Below are 16,229 nucleotides of genomic sequence, written 5' to 3'. Positions count from 1 at the left end.
ATTGCAGCAATTATAGCTTGTTAAAGTTCATGTCACGTACGAAGACTGAATACATGTTCTGCGATTTCGGCGGTCACTCCGATCCTGAAGCCATAGCGCTTGATGGCGCACCTCTTCCAGTCTGTTCCGACTTTCGGTATTTCGGTTCACTCATTCAAGGCGATGGCGAAATAGATCGAACGGTGATGCACAGGATTAACATAGGGCGGATGAAATGGCGGCAGTTTACGGGAACAATTTGTGACACCCGTATTCCCCTTAAACTTAAGGGGAAGATCTACAGTCAGACATGCTCTTCTATATGGATCAGAGTGTTGAGCTAGAGAAGGGATAACTAAAAGACAATTGCATGTGGCGGAGATGAGAATGTTGAGAGGAATGTGTGGTGTTACGCGAATGGATAGAGTAAGGAATGAGTACATAAGAGGAAGTTTGAAAGTGGCACCGGTAACCGAGACGCTATCTGGAAACCGGCTGTCTTGGCATGTTATGTGGACGAATGAGGACCGTGTTGTGAGGAAGGTCTTGAGCATGGATGTGGATGGATATAGAGGTAGGGGACGACCAAAGAAACGATGGATGGATTGTGTGAAAGGCGATAGATGACGTCAGACAGAGAAGTATGGAAGAAGAAGATATGCGCCGACCCCAAATAAAAGGACAAAGGAAGGAGGACGATTTAAAAAAAAGAAATTGTGTTAAAGTGAGTTGAAGTACTTAATTTACAAACTAATATTAATACTTATATTTTCATTACGTCCTCTCGACGCCGGCTCGAGCAAACTCGGCGCTCTGCGCAAATAGCAATGGCGCTACTTGAAACGAAAATATTCGCAACAAAATAAATCATAAATGTATTTTTTTAATTTACTCAAGTCAAGTTAAGAAATAAGTAATAAATATCTTCAAGACATCCCGAATTCCGATGCAAAATTTTCTACCCTCCTGCTTCTGCTACGTTTACGCGATTCAAAATTAAAAAAATACTTTATTTAAGTAGATTTATATCGTTATTTTACAAAATTCGTTTTATATAAATCATATTGAATAATATTTATGTATTCTGAATGTAAATCAACGAACGTCGTATTATAAACGTAATACGATATAATTAATTTAATTAAAGATGAAGAATTTAATAAAATGCTTAAAAGATAGTTTAAAATCGAAATATTAATTTCACATTTAGATAAAAGAAAACCTAGTCTAATTGAAAGCGTAGATGTACAAAAGGTTCCCGGTCTCCGCGCTATGTCGCCTTAACCATTTTACAAACCGTTTAAAAGTTCGAAAAGCCGGAGACTCACCGACAGCGCGCCTGATTGAACATCGTGTCCTGTAATTAACCGAACACGAAACTTCATTCTCACTCAATACTTTAGTCGTGGCTCGTAGTTGAAAATTGTTTTGACTGCGACTGCAGCGGGAGTCATGAGAACCGAATAGGGAATGCTGCATAGGTACCACCCTAGGATACCATCCTAAGGTTAGACATATTATCTTAGTTCCCATGGTTGGGCGCATTATTGATGTAAGTAATGGTTAGAGCTCAACCGTGCCGCTCTTTCTTGGCGATCTTGCCTTTGGTGGTCCATTTTCCCATATGTTATAAAAACAAGAGGATTTTTTAAACGGAATTTCGTAACAAAATACGAGGTATAGTAAAATGATACTCAAGATTGTCGGCATCAGATAGGCTATTAAATTTTGTTAGATACCTCAAGTTTTAAATGTTGAAAAAGAGTAACTACTGAGTTTCTTGCCGGTTCGATTCCATAAAAAAAATCACCCGTATTATAATCACCAGACGATGTGGTATTTTACTTCAAATTAATAAGGACTAAACGAAAAGTAATTCTTCTAATCTAAAAATGGTTTCAAAACGGTTCATAAACAAGGGAGGTAACAAACATTAAACAGAATTTAACCGAGTCATAATTGAGAACATTCTCCTTATTATTTTTAAGTCGGTTAAAAATGCTGAGGTTTTTAAAACCTAGTTTTGAAATTTCGTCTCTACTAACATCAACACAATCAGGTTTCCATAGTAAAGGACGTTGCGAAATATTTTTTAAACATTCTTTTATGATCAAAGAAATATCGGTTGCAATTTTATTTCATATCAAACATATCAATCAAATGCATATATATATGTATGTATTTGTTTGATATGAAATAAAATTGCAACTGATATTTCTTTGACATATATTTCTTTTATATATATATATATTAGTCTGTAACATATAAAATACTTTTAAAAAATGTTTACGAAACTAAAGTAACAACCAACTGTGTCCAGGGTCAATCTTTGGATGGTTGCAAACACATTGTATACAAACCGAGTAGGCATATGACTCCACTTCACCTGATTGTAAGTGGTAGAGGAGTCCAAACGAAAAGACGGTCAGTACAGCTAGAGAGAATAAAATGCACTAGTCGCCCTCGCTATGGCGGCCCGCAAGATGCCTCTTCACGCCTCGTTTGAAGGAACCCAGTTTATAACAGGAAGGGAACACGTGTGCTGGCAGAGAATTCTATTTTTTGACTGTGCAACAAAGAAAAGTCTTGCCACATTTTTTCGTGCGCGATGATATTGATGTCACAGTGAGGCGGCGACATCGCGAGCCAGCACGGGTAGACTTGTGAAGGAAAAAAGAAGCAGGAGTTACAGAGGATAATTTCTCATAGCACTCACCGTGATACAGTCGTTAGAAAGCGCTCAACGCCACTATTGTATTTATAATCTATAATATGATATTTATATCACTTAATCACGAATTTATCCCGTGAAAAATATTACCTAACAAGAGAATAGTAACATCATAATAGAATGCATGTTTTTATATATATTCGTCCCAGGTAGAGTATGTATGGGCCAGTTGTACATTTCACATAAATATTTTAAAAATCATTGTTAAATAAGGCATACATTTCATGCAAGTAAACGTAAAGATTTTGATTATTGCGATTTGTTTACTTCATACATTATTTTTTAATAAAATAATCAAAATTTAAATAATAAAATGTTCACTGTATAACTTTTTCAAAATGAATCACAACTAAACTACTCGTATGTAGGAATATTCCTATATAGCATGTTAGAATGAAATACTGTACATATCGTACAAAATAAATATCGTACAAAACTCATCGCTCGCATGTTTTCGTGGAAAAAAATGTCATGGAAAATCCACTTAAGTGCGCCGATGCGTGCAATATGGACGTGAGATTTCTTTATAGTAATCGTACATCTGACTTATAGCCTGCACTGCACATACTTGTTACGAAATCAGAGTCGAGTAAAGGGCGACTATTTATATTTATATAAATTGAATTTAAATTCCCTCCATCTCCGGGATTTCAGTTTATTTTGTGTCATATACATAAGTAGAGCTGGCAAATGGGCCACCTGATGGTAAGTGGACGCCATTGCCTATAGATACGTTTTTTAGCATTAGCATTAGCAGCCTGTAAATTTCCCACTGCTGGGCTAAAGGCCTCCTCTCCCTTTGAGGAGAAGGTTTGGAGCATATTCCACCACGCTGCTCCAATGCGGGTTGGCGGAATACACATGTGGCAGAATTTCGTTGAAATTAGACACAGCACATGCAGTTTTCTAGCGATGTTTTCCTTCACCGCCGAGCACGAGATGAATTATAAACACAAATTAAGCACATGAAAATTCAGTGGTGCCTGCCTTTGTTTGAACCCGAAATCATCGGTTAAGATGCACGCGTTCTAACCACTGGGCCATCTCAGCTCTCATAGACGTAAAAAATATTAATTATTCTTCATATCACTGGCACGCCACCAACCTTGGGAACTAAGATGTTATATTTCTTGTTACTGCACTTACGCTGGCTTTTCAAACCACAACACAATAATACTAGGTATTTATTTTTGTTCTTCGGTGGTGGGGCTTGCGCATTACGTATGTATGTTATATACGTAATATGTATATCCAACTACTGCCCAAAGTTGACTATTAATGGAGCGACTAAGCCTCTTGTATATTTTTCTAAAGTTGTCCAGAATTTCAGCTAAGTCAGACAACCAGAAAGATTAATTTTGGAAGGAGAATTACATGGTGTACAAATGTACTTGGTAACAAAGAGCATAATCTCTTCATATAATAGACGATAGTCGCCATATTGGTCAACCTGTTCCCTCTGTAAATAAAGTAAGCGCGGTGCATGAGCAGAGCTTCGGGATACTAAGTTCAGCACGTACATCACACGTGTACGATGCGCCTGCGAGTGTGCCCGTTATATTGGAACGGGCTTCGTTTATATAATATAATATATTAAATCATGGAATCTAATATTTATGACATTCGAGTATGGTATAGGTTCGTAATACTTTATCTAACAATTTAAAAGATAATAAAGAACGACATCAAATTTCCAAAAAAATTAAATAATGACTAATGAAGCTTATATTACCAATACGACCTTAACCTTCTTACTGACATATATATAATAAATGTTGATATTTCCTGTCTGTACGCATAAATTATATTTCAGTTTGTTCCACTTTCTAAAAAAGTATATTTTGTCGTTTATGTTGACGTTGTAAGGCGCTGTAGCCGTGATAATTATTGATATATTTCTTCATTTTTGTTTAATATGTCAAATGTGTTATGGTGGCATTCTTGGCTTAGCGTGTTATATTTGCTAAACTCAAGTTGGACTTTGAACTAGATAAAAGCTACCTGGACCAATCGCAGACGTAAGACAGGAAATAAAATTCATCTGTATTTTAAAGATCTTCATCGGCTCATGTGCAGATATTGAGGCTTGTCGGTTAGAAACTTTTGATATACAACTATTTCGAAATCCACTTGCGAAATATTTCCTCCGTTTATTAACACTGGCTGAAAGGAATGTTTTGGCCTTAGTAAAACAATTAGTGCTGACTTGATAGTTTCCCTAATCCAAATCAACGGAAACATTAAGCGCATGTATTTCTAATTCTTATTATTTAAGTCCAATTAACAGTGCAGGCTTCCATACTTTTCGGGTAAAATTAATTTACTGGCAACACTCGTGCGCGGCACGCGTGACAGCGCATGTAATAGCGCCCCGCTGCCGCACACATTCGTATTTTTTTTGCTTCCACTGAAAGCAGAAATTTGAATAGCACTATCGCTGTAAGGTTTTAAATAAATATCTAAATCGCAGCTGAATTCAATTTGTAATCTTTCATTATTTATTTATCTGAATACGAATTGAATATTAGACGCTGAACAGATTCATTTACAAAACGTAAAGAAGTAAATAAATGCAAATTATTAAGTTTTTATTTCAATTACGAAAGATCTTATTTAAAGGTAATTTGTTAGGTATTAACTCCATATTAATTAATAAATTTAATAAATAATTCCAATATATTCAGGCAACACAAAATATATTATTATGAATAAAAATTATATCATAAGTTATCCCATTGAAATATATATTTTTAGTGTTACATGTAATATATAATCCGAAACGGGCAATCGACAAAAATAAGCTCGAATAACAATTAAAAACGGGTTTTGCATACATCATAATAAATACTGAAAAAAATGTGAAACTTTCTATCATGAAATAATTAAAATAACACAAAATCATCATAAAACCGAAGAAGCAAAAACAGGATAAACGGGCGTATTAGCCAGATGAAGCGCCCGAGCAACAAAAAAGAAGAGAAACAATGAATAGATCTCGGAGAAACTCCAGCAGCAGAGCCGCGCAGCGCTGGTTAGCGACTTCACAAAAAATTACATTCCGTCGCATCGCGAACTTCGTGCAAAAAGTAAACTACGAAAACTACTAATTAAAAAACTCATTACACTAGCCACGCTTCTAACGTTTTGCTTTCGATACGAAGTATTGGTCGAACACAGTAGCTCATTAAATAATCTCCTTGATTATCTAATTACGAATTAGAGTCTAATTATTTGTGATCGCGTGTGAAGCCGTTGAAAGGGCAGAACAATGAAATGACAGCAATTAGTTGCTCATTAAGAAAAAATAACAATGTTCGAAGCAATTTTCATCGATTCGAACGCAAAGGAAATAAATAATAATCCCCATTATACTTATATCATACTTCAATTATGACCGCATGTCATTCTTGCATTTTCTAACCAGGCAGCAAAAGAGTTGACCGACGCTTCAGTATATTAATGACACAAACATATTCTACGGCTTCGGTCTGGGCACATCCCATGCAATAAGTTTGCATTTCTGATGCGGAAAGCAACATCCCCGAACTGCACATCTTGTAATGTACCTGATGATCACTGGCACGTATTGATGGAATGTGCTCCGAACGAATCAGTGAGAACTAAACTTCATTTAGATTTAAAGTTTGTTGAACAATGCAATATGATTCTGGTAGATCCAATATCAAAGAAACCCTTTTATTTAGAATAAAAAATATATTTCCGTATATATTTTCATAGCAATAGGGGTAAATTATTTACAAAAAACTATGTTTTTTTTTAGTGATATACATAGTCGGGTAATGGACCACATGATGGTTAGTGGTCACATCGCGCTACCAATCTAAATAACCTCTGAAATATGGTCTGCCATTTTTTTGTCTATGATAACATAGATAATCGATAATTTGCAGCTCTTTAAATATGTTAAAAATTAGGCGTGCACTATAATTTGCTCGTGTCTGCCTTTTACAGGAACGTTCACATTATTAATACTAACGATGACGCAGATTCGATGTTTCAAGAATGCTTTTTGAAACCATCCTCAGACTAAATGCAGTACCTTTTTATTTTCAAAAATTTGAAGCGCTGTATCTTAAAAACGCAATGATGTAGGATTTAAAAATTAACCGGACTAAGTAATCGTTGCTATTGATCTGAACATAGCCGTTATCAAAATGAAAAATGAACAAATCGTATATGTATGACGTAGTTCAATCGTTGCAATGAAGTAAACATAATCGATTAAAATATTTCATGAAAATAAATAGCGAAATCCTTTATAAATTATAATATGTACCTATACATTAGTTCATTGTAAACAACATATTTGACAGCTTACATAAAGCGAGCGGCATGTTCGCTCTTTGCAATGTTGATTTCTGGCGTGAACCAAAGGATATATACACAAAACGGGTCGGGCTTACACACGAGTCGTCGTTAAAACGATGCCTGCAGTTCAAAGTTAATGGTTCTCTAGTTATTAAAACCGACTGGGATAACGATTACGCGGAGATATTTTAAAGAAGTATAAGGGAGAGAAATAAGAAGAAGATATATTCGTTTGAGTCAAAGCGATCCCTGAATAATATGAGTACAATCCACGTACAAATGTGGGTCCTTAAAAGAAAATTAATATTCTTTCATGATTTTATTTAACAGTTCTTATAGACTAAAGCATCATTTTAGTTATGTTTAGGTAAAATGATATTATTCCTGTATTTGCAGATTTCGATCTTCAATATTAATATATAATTATGTCTTACAGAAAATGCAATTAATAACACTGTCTCTCTAAATCTCAGTAATAATTGAAAGACAGAAATAATCAATAAAAAACAAGTTACTTACTTACAGTTTAAAAATATTCAAATTATATTGTAAAGATTATTTTTAATCTTCATATTGTATATGTGAATTAATGTGTGTTTAAGTTTACAATTCTAACGCACATAGCGTTAGAATTGTATGTGTGTTTTTGTGTGTGTGTGTACGTGTGTGTATGTGTGTGTGTGTGTGAGTGTGTGTATGTGAATGTGTGTGTGTTAGAGAGAGGGAGAGAATATGCAGTTGTAAGCGTGAAGCAAAGCTTCCTTTGTAAGCCATGATGGGATTAGATAGTTAATTAATAAATCGCAGTTATTCAACATCCTCATTGTCAAGATCTTTTAGAAATGTATGCTAAATTATATACTAAATAAAATAATAGTTAGGGAAAAATATCTTATTTCTCCCTAACTATTTATGATCCGGTTTGAAGGGTGAGTGAGCCAGTGTAATTACAGGCACAAGTGACATAACACCTTAGTTCCCAAGGTTGGTGGCACATTGGCGATGTAAGGAATGGTTAATATTTTTTACAGCGTCATTATCTATGGGCGGTGGTGACCACTTGCCATATTGCCCACATTCTCGTCCGCCAACCTATGCCGCATAAAAAACTTTATTTTTAACCGCACAATCATCTCCGTAAAGAAAATTTTGAATCTTTATTTCAAAATTTTAACTTTTCTGGATGAGTTTGTTCATATTTTGTCATATTTTGTTTGTTCAGATATGTTTATTTATTCAGGATATCCAACAGAAGTAAGAATAATTATTTTACATAAAACACATAAAAATTAAGTAAATTGCATGCTCATTATAGGATATTAAGTCATCATAAATTATTATTATTTAATAAATAATATATCATTTATTGTAGCAGTATTTCAAGATAGCAGATTTAACTTAAGCTAGTCAGCTTACCTTGGCTGACCCAATATCCTTCGAAGATTAAATCAGTGTCGTCAGCTTAAGAAAGGACATGTCTGCTGTGTTATGTTAACATTCTAATGTTAACATAACACAGTATTTTAGTTCTACCAAGTATATACCAATTTCTTATTAATATATACCAAAAAATATATTGGTCCTAAAACACTACCTTGTCGGATAACTTACAACGCTCACTCAAATAATCTTTAAGTAGGGTTATGGAGTAATCTCAGATTTTTTTAGTTTTCAACATATCTACAAGTACGGGAACCGAAGCATTCTTTAAGATTAAGTCGACTAAGGTTGTGACATCTTCATATCGTGAATTAGTTAAGAAGGTACTATATATTATACTGCAATTATACTTGACAGAATACTTAACGTGAGTTTACTGAATGCGAGAAACTTATAAACTAACATATTGTATTATGAATGTATGTAACTAATATGTCATATTATTTTGAGTACTTTTTTGTCTCAGTTATTTAATTTTTATAAAATTTTGAAACTGTTTACTGTTATTTGTTCCATTTGTCTAATGAAATCTTGGTATGATTATTTTATATCATCGCCGCTCATTATTTTACACTGAAGTTTTAACTGTAGCGGTCGACTCTGTCGGGTCTTCTTTCGAGGCTTTCTCGCCGCCTTTTTGGGCTGCAGAAGAGCAGCTTTAGGCTGAGATTTGGGCGTCGCTGTAACCGATATCCTACAAACCCTATTCGAATCAGTTCTTACAACCACCACGAAAGCAACTTTGATTGTTTTTTGTATCTGATAAATGATTCATCATTCCTAGCACAAAGACACACCCTCGCATTCGCTTGTTATATCTCACTACATGCAACCATTATTAACTTAATAATATCTAATTACACGCAGCTACGACAATACGTACCGAAAACAATACGGAAAAAATTGTAATCACAATAGTTTTGATTTGTTTTAATATGAGAATTCAAAAATTAAAATGTTATTTCTTAAATCTCCGTCTTCCTCATTCAAATTAAAATTCCTCATTCGTTCGTATAATAAAACCCGCCACGTAACTAATAACATAACGGCCCTTTAATTGGGCCGTTATGAGTATTAGGCTTTGCACAATGCTTTATGCGATGAAATAATGATATGATTTATTTTAATTGAAATAAAATAAAAACTTGAGTGTTCCGAGAGTTGTCAATTTAAGTGTTTTTGAAAATTAATATCTTAAATACTATGGCTGTTCCTAAGCCACGCAAATAGTTTTTAATTTTTAAAAGTACTTTTAAACGAATGAATCCAAATACTTTTCTATTTTATCTATGCAGAAAGCAGCTCCTTTGCGGAGTACAATGACATCGGTTACATAAGGAATTAGTATAAAATCGTGAACACAAACATTAATAAAGTCGCAGTGCAATTGTATCGTATGCAGTATGTAAGTCACTTAAATATACAGCATATAATTTACATTATAGCTTAGAACATAATAACTTTTTAAATCAAATTGGATGGTAAAAAATATGTAGAAAAATCGCATTGTACGGCTTCCGGGGCTTCAGTTTGCCCGTTCATTTTGACTATCGTTTCTCAATTCTTGTCTAATTGTACTTATGAGCTGGCAGAGTTCGGAAGCCCGTCTGAGTACACTTACCTGTTACTCTGCCGCCAAAAAACGATATAATATACTGAAGTGTTTGAGTAAGACGAACAAGGAGCCAGTGTATTGTTTTCACTAGTTATATAAGAATTTAGCCGTCTTTATCTTTATACATCTCATGATGCTCTTAGCTTTCAATAAATAAATTTGCTATCTACAAAATTAGGTACATTCGCCTGCAGTTAAACGTACAAGTGAAGTAGGTTTACTTTATGAGTTTTGTCAATTTTTATTTACACTTAGTCATAATACATACTTCAAAAATAATAAATACAAATATATATTGCTCAAAGAATATATATTATAACACAACTTTAAATGATTTTAAAAAATTGTTGAAATAATTCAAACACATCTTATTATATAAGAGAGAACTGGAAATAAAAGATACCTAAGTCATCATTTAAAAATAAACGTTTCTCAAAACATACTTTTACTTGAACAATAAACGAATACAATTTAGTGATTATTTATAGAAAAAATGTCAATCGGCTGATGTTAGTTTAAAATTATGTCGCAAGACTTGAGACTCAAATATGAACTTTACGCGTAACGTCAAATGCAAGCTAGTTAAGCGGGCGAAGCTAAATATTAAATAAATGCTTTATTTATATAATAATGATAACATGTTTTGCAGAAATGAAATTTTTAAACAACTGCTTTACCCAATGATAATCGCGTCCACAATTACTTATGATAACAAAAAAATAATTTAATCGCATCAGAACGAAGGTTGATCGTTTTATATTTTCCTAAATTAAAATCTGCACTTGTTATATTATCTAGGTGTTATTACTGAATTTAAATCAGTCTGAGATTAGGTACGAACCTGGGTGTCAACCTTGTATTGTACTTGCCATAAATATGCCATATATATATATATATATGTATATAATGATATATATCAACTCTGTTTCATAGCCTAAGGTGAGAATACCTTTAGTTTTGAATTGTTTTTTTTATTGTGTTTAGAAATGTAAGGTACGTACGTGGTATGGGACGTTAACGATGGTCAGCCTGTCGTCGGTGGTGTACGGATACGAGGCCTGCTCGTCGAACTCCATGAGGTCCATGCGGCGGTACGTGATATTATCCTCGTTCATTTCTTCGATCACTCGTAGTTGGCGTGATCTGGGAAATAAAACAATTCTATCTACTAGCGAGGTATTTATTATATTTATAATCTAGATATTAAGTTATTTATTACTAGAGTTGCTCTTATTTTTTTATTTACGCATTTTTTTCGTTTACTAGTAAAGTTTTGAAACTGTTTTTATTACTATTGAAGATACTTGTTAAATCGAAATTTCTTCCTTAACGCTCGACACTAATTTTTCACAAAACAAATCGCTCCTGCTGCGTGTCAGCAATGATTCTCACATAAAACACTTCACATTTTAGTCGTGGCTGTCGGCGAAACTTGTGGAACATTTATCTGCTTTTCTATTAAAACATAATACTCAACTCACGTGTAGACATAGGGACCGATTTCTTTGACAACGGGAACGCCGCCCTGCAGAACTTGATCAGGATTCGTTATGTTAAAGACGCGCACGTTAAAAGTGAGCGCGAACGGCACCTCTTCGAACCGGTTCATTTGTTCAGTATCGTTTATGAGTTGTACTTCCTAAAATATCACAAATACGATATGAAGTGCTCGTTGAAAATGTTTCAATAAACGAGGAAATGAAATCTTGGAAGTACTCAATATAATAGGTAATCGATTATTTATTGCCACAATGCGTACTTAGACGGTAAGCTCATAATAATGAGATCATTACGGAGCGTCGGCCAGAACGAGAGAGGAGCCTTAATCTAAAGAGTCCTATTGTGGTATTTTAATGTATATTTTACATTTAAATTATTTTAATATAAAATTATAATATACTTTGTATGTATGATATGTGTATCGTAACCAACTTGTTTAATAAGTCTCCTAATTGACTACCTAACAATTTTATTAATACATCATAATATGGTAATTTGCTTGAGACTCTCCTAAAAATATAAATATTTGTATATAATAATAACATTTAATTTTTAGTACATTTTAATTCATATTATGAATCTAAATATTATGTTTCATGAGAATCTGAAGCTTCTAAGTCTAGTCTAGTCTGAAGTCAAAAACTTACTCTACGTTGAATGTTATGCAGGCAGTTTACTAAAATGAACTCGATATGTGAAAACGATAGAATGAATTAGAACGGCATATTAAACTGGCTAGATAGCTGCCTGTGACACGTATATGTAACGTATTTTGAATTGCAGGGTTGATATCTATGTCTGAAAGTGTTGATTAACAGAGGTATGACAGGATGCACATGCTGACCCAAAATCGCTTAGGACAAGGGCAGGGAAAGGACAAATTTTTCTAAATTCGTATTTTTAAAAAGTTTACATTTTTTTCCGGAGTAGTTTAGCTATGTATGCGCAAATGCATAATATGTCGTGAGCCCTCACGGTTTGTAGAGTGGGGGATTTCTTTTCACAAAGAGCATACGAAAACTGAATTATATTGATCATTATTCATGTTTGTGTCTTTTTCAGTTTATTGGCGTGTTCAAATGTAGTCCAAGTAAGGTATTTCTAATTATGATCCAATTATGTTTTTGTATTATAATTTTATGTTAGCTTTTAGAGCTTTGCATGTCTTCGTTAGTGTATATTTTAACTATAATTATATATATTATCATCTGCGAATATTAGATCTGGTTGTTGGCAGGTCATTATTTAATTCCAGAAACAAGAGACTTCATATAATGCTTCCTTGATCTATTAAGAAAAAATACATTTTAAATTTTTTGATCGATGCTAATTTTATTTGAGTGTTGTATTGTCATTGTTAATTTATTTTTCTATCTCACGTACCACATAGTTTGATCTTTGGTTAATATTACCTTAACATAGGTTTGCTAGATATTTTGACTTTTTTTTAATATTGAGCGATATTGTCTTGGACATTGGAGTAGCAGTATAAAAATTTTCATTGAAAGTACCCTACACGCCCCATCGTACACCTTGCCCATTTGTCTCCACTGATGACAGGAGTGCTGGTAAATTTTCGCCAAGAGCCCTTTTTGGCCTTGCCACCATTCCACGCAGTCATGATTTATGCAGTGAATTCTTATTTATGTTAAAAATTCATATGTAAATAAATAAATCAAGTAAAATGTCAGACATGAACTGTTTATTTATATTAACAATAAATATATTTCAATATTAAGTATTGTCTATATTAGTTATACGCGATCAGAATGCTTCTGGTGCCAAATTAAGAAGAGCGCTAGTGTGCGAAAGGTTACTAAACCATTAGTGAGTTCATGGTTACGTTAGGTAGCGCACCTTGGGAATAAAACGATATCCTCCTGGCTATTTCTTTTCGACATTGAATATAAATAATCAATATAAACTAATATATATGTATGTAAATCATAACATATGGAAATAATCATGAATTGTCAAAAATAAATAACCGCAGAGTTTCTTTCGGCGGTTCTTCTCAGGTCGGGTATTTTCTTTTCCGAACCGACGGTAGTGTTTAATTTGACAAACAATAAGTAAAGAATTTGATTTGATTATTTATTTTAATAAGATGAAATATCTTTGGTGCGCCAATATTTATTTTGTTTATGGTTTAATGTTATATTTTGCACATTCATTTAAAATATTTTTTAGAAATTAATAGTTTTTGTTAAAAAGCGAACTTAACGCTACATTTGTTACCAGACAACCTAAGGACGTAGTCAATTCGCGTCTCTTCAGAGAAATAATTGACAACTTTTAGTTTATTAACTTGTGAGATAAACGTTTCTGTATATACCTATATATACAGAAGGTCTTTTATAGTATTAGTACTCCTTCTGAAACATGTTCGACATATTACTTTAAGTTCTTATATTATATCAGCCGAATCTACTTTCCGCGCCTGTGATAGCTTTGCATTTAATTCTACACAGTAACATAACGATTCAAAAGCTTTTATGAGCCTACTTGAATCAACAATAATTTGACTTTGATGTTTAAATATGTTTGATCTTTAATGTTTAAATATGTTTTAAATCAACTATGTTTGGAATATTCATGTATAATTATACGGTCCTTTATCGTAGGGCTCATTCAAAATCTTAAGTTCGTTCAGGTGCTCTTGAAATCATCCGAAGGCGGATTGACTTAGCTCGCAGAGTTTGAAAGCTGAAGTGGGAACGAGCAGCTCAGGTCGATCGAGGGAGTGATAACCAGGGGAAGAAATCTTGGAAGAGACCTGAATATGCCCTTCATCCAGAAAGTTCAGGACCGCCGAAAATATATGCAGACTGTCTAGCAGAGGTTTCATAAATGAAAAACTTTTGCACATCTCCATGTCTTAATTTTCCCTAAATCTTAATAATTGTATAATAGTGTTTCAAATAAAAAACAATAAAATTGCTATTGCATTTTCTTATTTATTTTAATTTATTGTCTAAATTTACGCAAAAACTTCTCAAATAGCCGCTCAAGTGTAGAACTGTCTCTAGTCTTTAATAGCGACAAGTGGAAAATTGACAGTGTCGGCAGAATAAATTGCACACAGTACAATTTTAAGTGATTGATATTGTGTGGTAAATGGTGGTGAGTCTTATGAACTGTGTCAATGTGGTGTTTACTTATTTTAAACACTAACAAAAAACACAAAAACGACTTATTACAATAAATACATTACGTATTACAACAATGGAAACCTAGTAATCAGAATCTAGATACTTGGTGTTAGGGCTTTGTGCAAACCGTCGGTTCGTGTAGGTACCACCCACTCATCAGATATTCTACCGCCAAACAACATTACTCAGTGTGGTTATGTTCCGGTTTTAAGGGCGAGTGAGCCAGAGTAACTACAGGCACAAGGGACATAACATCCTAACTTCCAAGGTTGATGGTGCATGGGCGACGTGAGGGATCGCTAATATTTTTTACGCCACCAATGTCTGTGTGCGACGGTGACCACTTACGATCTGGTGGCTCAATTCCCCGTCCGCCAATCTATATAATAAAAATAAATGCTATGTCTGTTTTACTTGGAGCTTACTTGTAAGTGTTATTACCACTTGAATAGGTTCGGAGTGTTAGGAATATGTCTTACTAGTTAAAATTTTTAGTCTTTGATTAGTATCTACATTATTTACTTCTTATGCGAATGGTGTATATGGGTTAGCCTTACGGTGGGTACTCAATTAAACCGTATATAGTTTAAAGAGATAAACAAGACTGAATAATTTTATTTTGTAAAGCCTAAAATATTTAATGAATTTTAGTTATAATATTTGCAACCCATAAATATAACGACTTAACATTATGGTTACAGGAAATCATTGATTTTGAGAGATCTATAGTGACGATAAGACGAAAATATCTTAAAACGCCGGCTATGGTATATCGTTAAAAAGGTTCTCGTGGTCAATTTGGGTAGTTAATTATGTTATCCGTCCACACTTACGCTTCTAATTATGTCGTCGACTATGTTAGGCACCAGTCCGAAGCCCAGATAGCAGCTCACTCCCACCAGCACGAGTCCCACCACCGTGGTGATTACACCACCGATCAAGTTGCACATTTTCGTTTCTTCTACGTGCTAACTCTATTTACACCAAAGCCTTTTCACCAACTGACACCGATAATAAGATTTTGCATTATAATTATGATAACTTGAACTAGTATTTGATAAATATTGTAAATCAGGGTACAGTATATTTTTTAATTAGTAGATACCGATGTTGCTACTTTTTAAAGCAAATTGATAACAGTTGGGTGTATCTATAACTCAATAACAAACAGCACTGATATAGTTGTTGAATAGCTTCGTTCATACTTATACATCGTGCTAGCGGTGGAAGGGCTCTATATAGCCCTGTCTTAGCGGAACGTTGTATCCACATAGAGCGAGTGGCAACTCAGCATTAATCTAAAAAACCAAGATGAAAGTGAGGCTCAGCTCGCATGTGTAAAAACTAGATGAAAAATAATGTATTTCTTTTAAGTTGTACGAACATATAATTTTCTTTTAATTATTCTCAAGGTCCAACTTAAATACGGAACCATCAGGAATTGTCCTATTTTAGTAAAATTAACTCGGATTATTGTAATCAA

The 16,229-nt window shown here is 33.8% G+C and overlaps 1 protein-coding gene across 1 annotated transcript in view; it reads right to left on the bottom strand.

Moving 5' to 3' along the window:
• Positions 1-15,814, bottom strand: part of LOC113404110 (sensory neuron membrane protein 2-like) — a 79,541-nt gene extending 63,727 nt beyond the window's left edge. Inside the window, exons 1-3 of the mRNA XM_026644880.2 lie at positions 15,580-15,814; positions 11,576-11,733; positions 11,096-11,237 (exon numbers count right to left, since the gene is read on the bottom strand). Coding sequence (XP_026500665.1) covers positions 11,096-11,237; positions 11,576-11,733; positions 15,580-15,696 — 417 coding nt within the window. The 5' untranslated portion in view covers positions 15,697-15,814. The remainder of the gene's footprint in view (positions 1-11,095; positions 11,238-11,575; positions 11,734-15,579) is intronic.
• Positions 15,815-16,229: the final 415 nt, after the last annotated feature.

This window comes from Vanessa tameamea, chromosome Z (assembly GCF_037043105.1).
Source record: "Vanessa tameamea isolate UH-Manoa-2023 chromosome Z, ilVanTame1 primary haplotype, whole genome shotgun sequence".
Taxonomy (NCBI): Eukaryota; Metazoa; Arthropoda; class Insecta; order Lepidoptera; family Nymphalidae; genus Vanessa; species Vanessa tameamea.
Note: the sequence above shows the minus strand (reverse complement) of the source record. Positions and strands in the feature narration are given on the sequence as shown.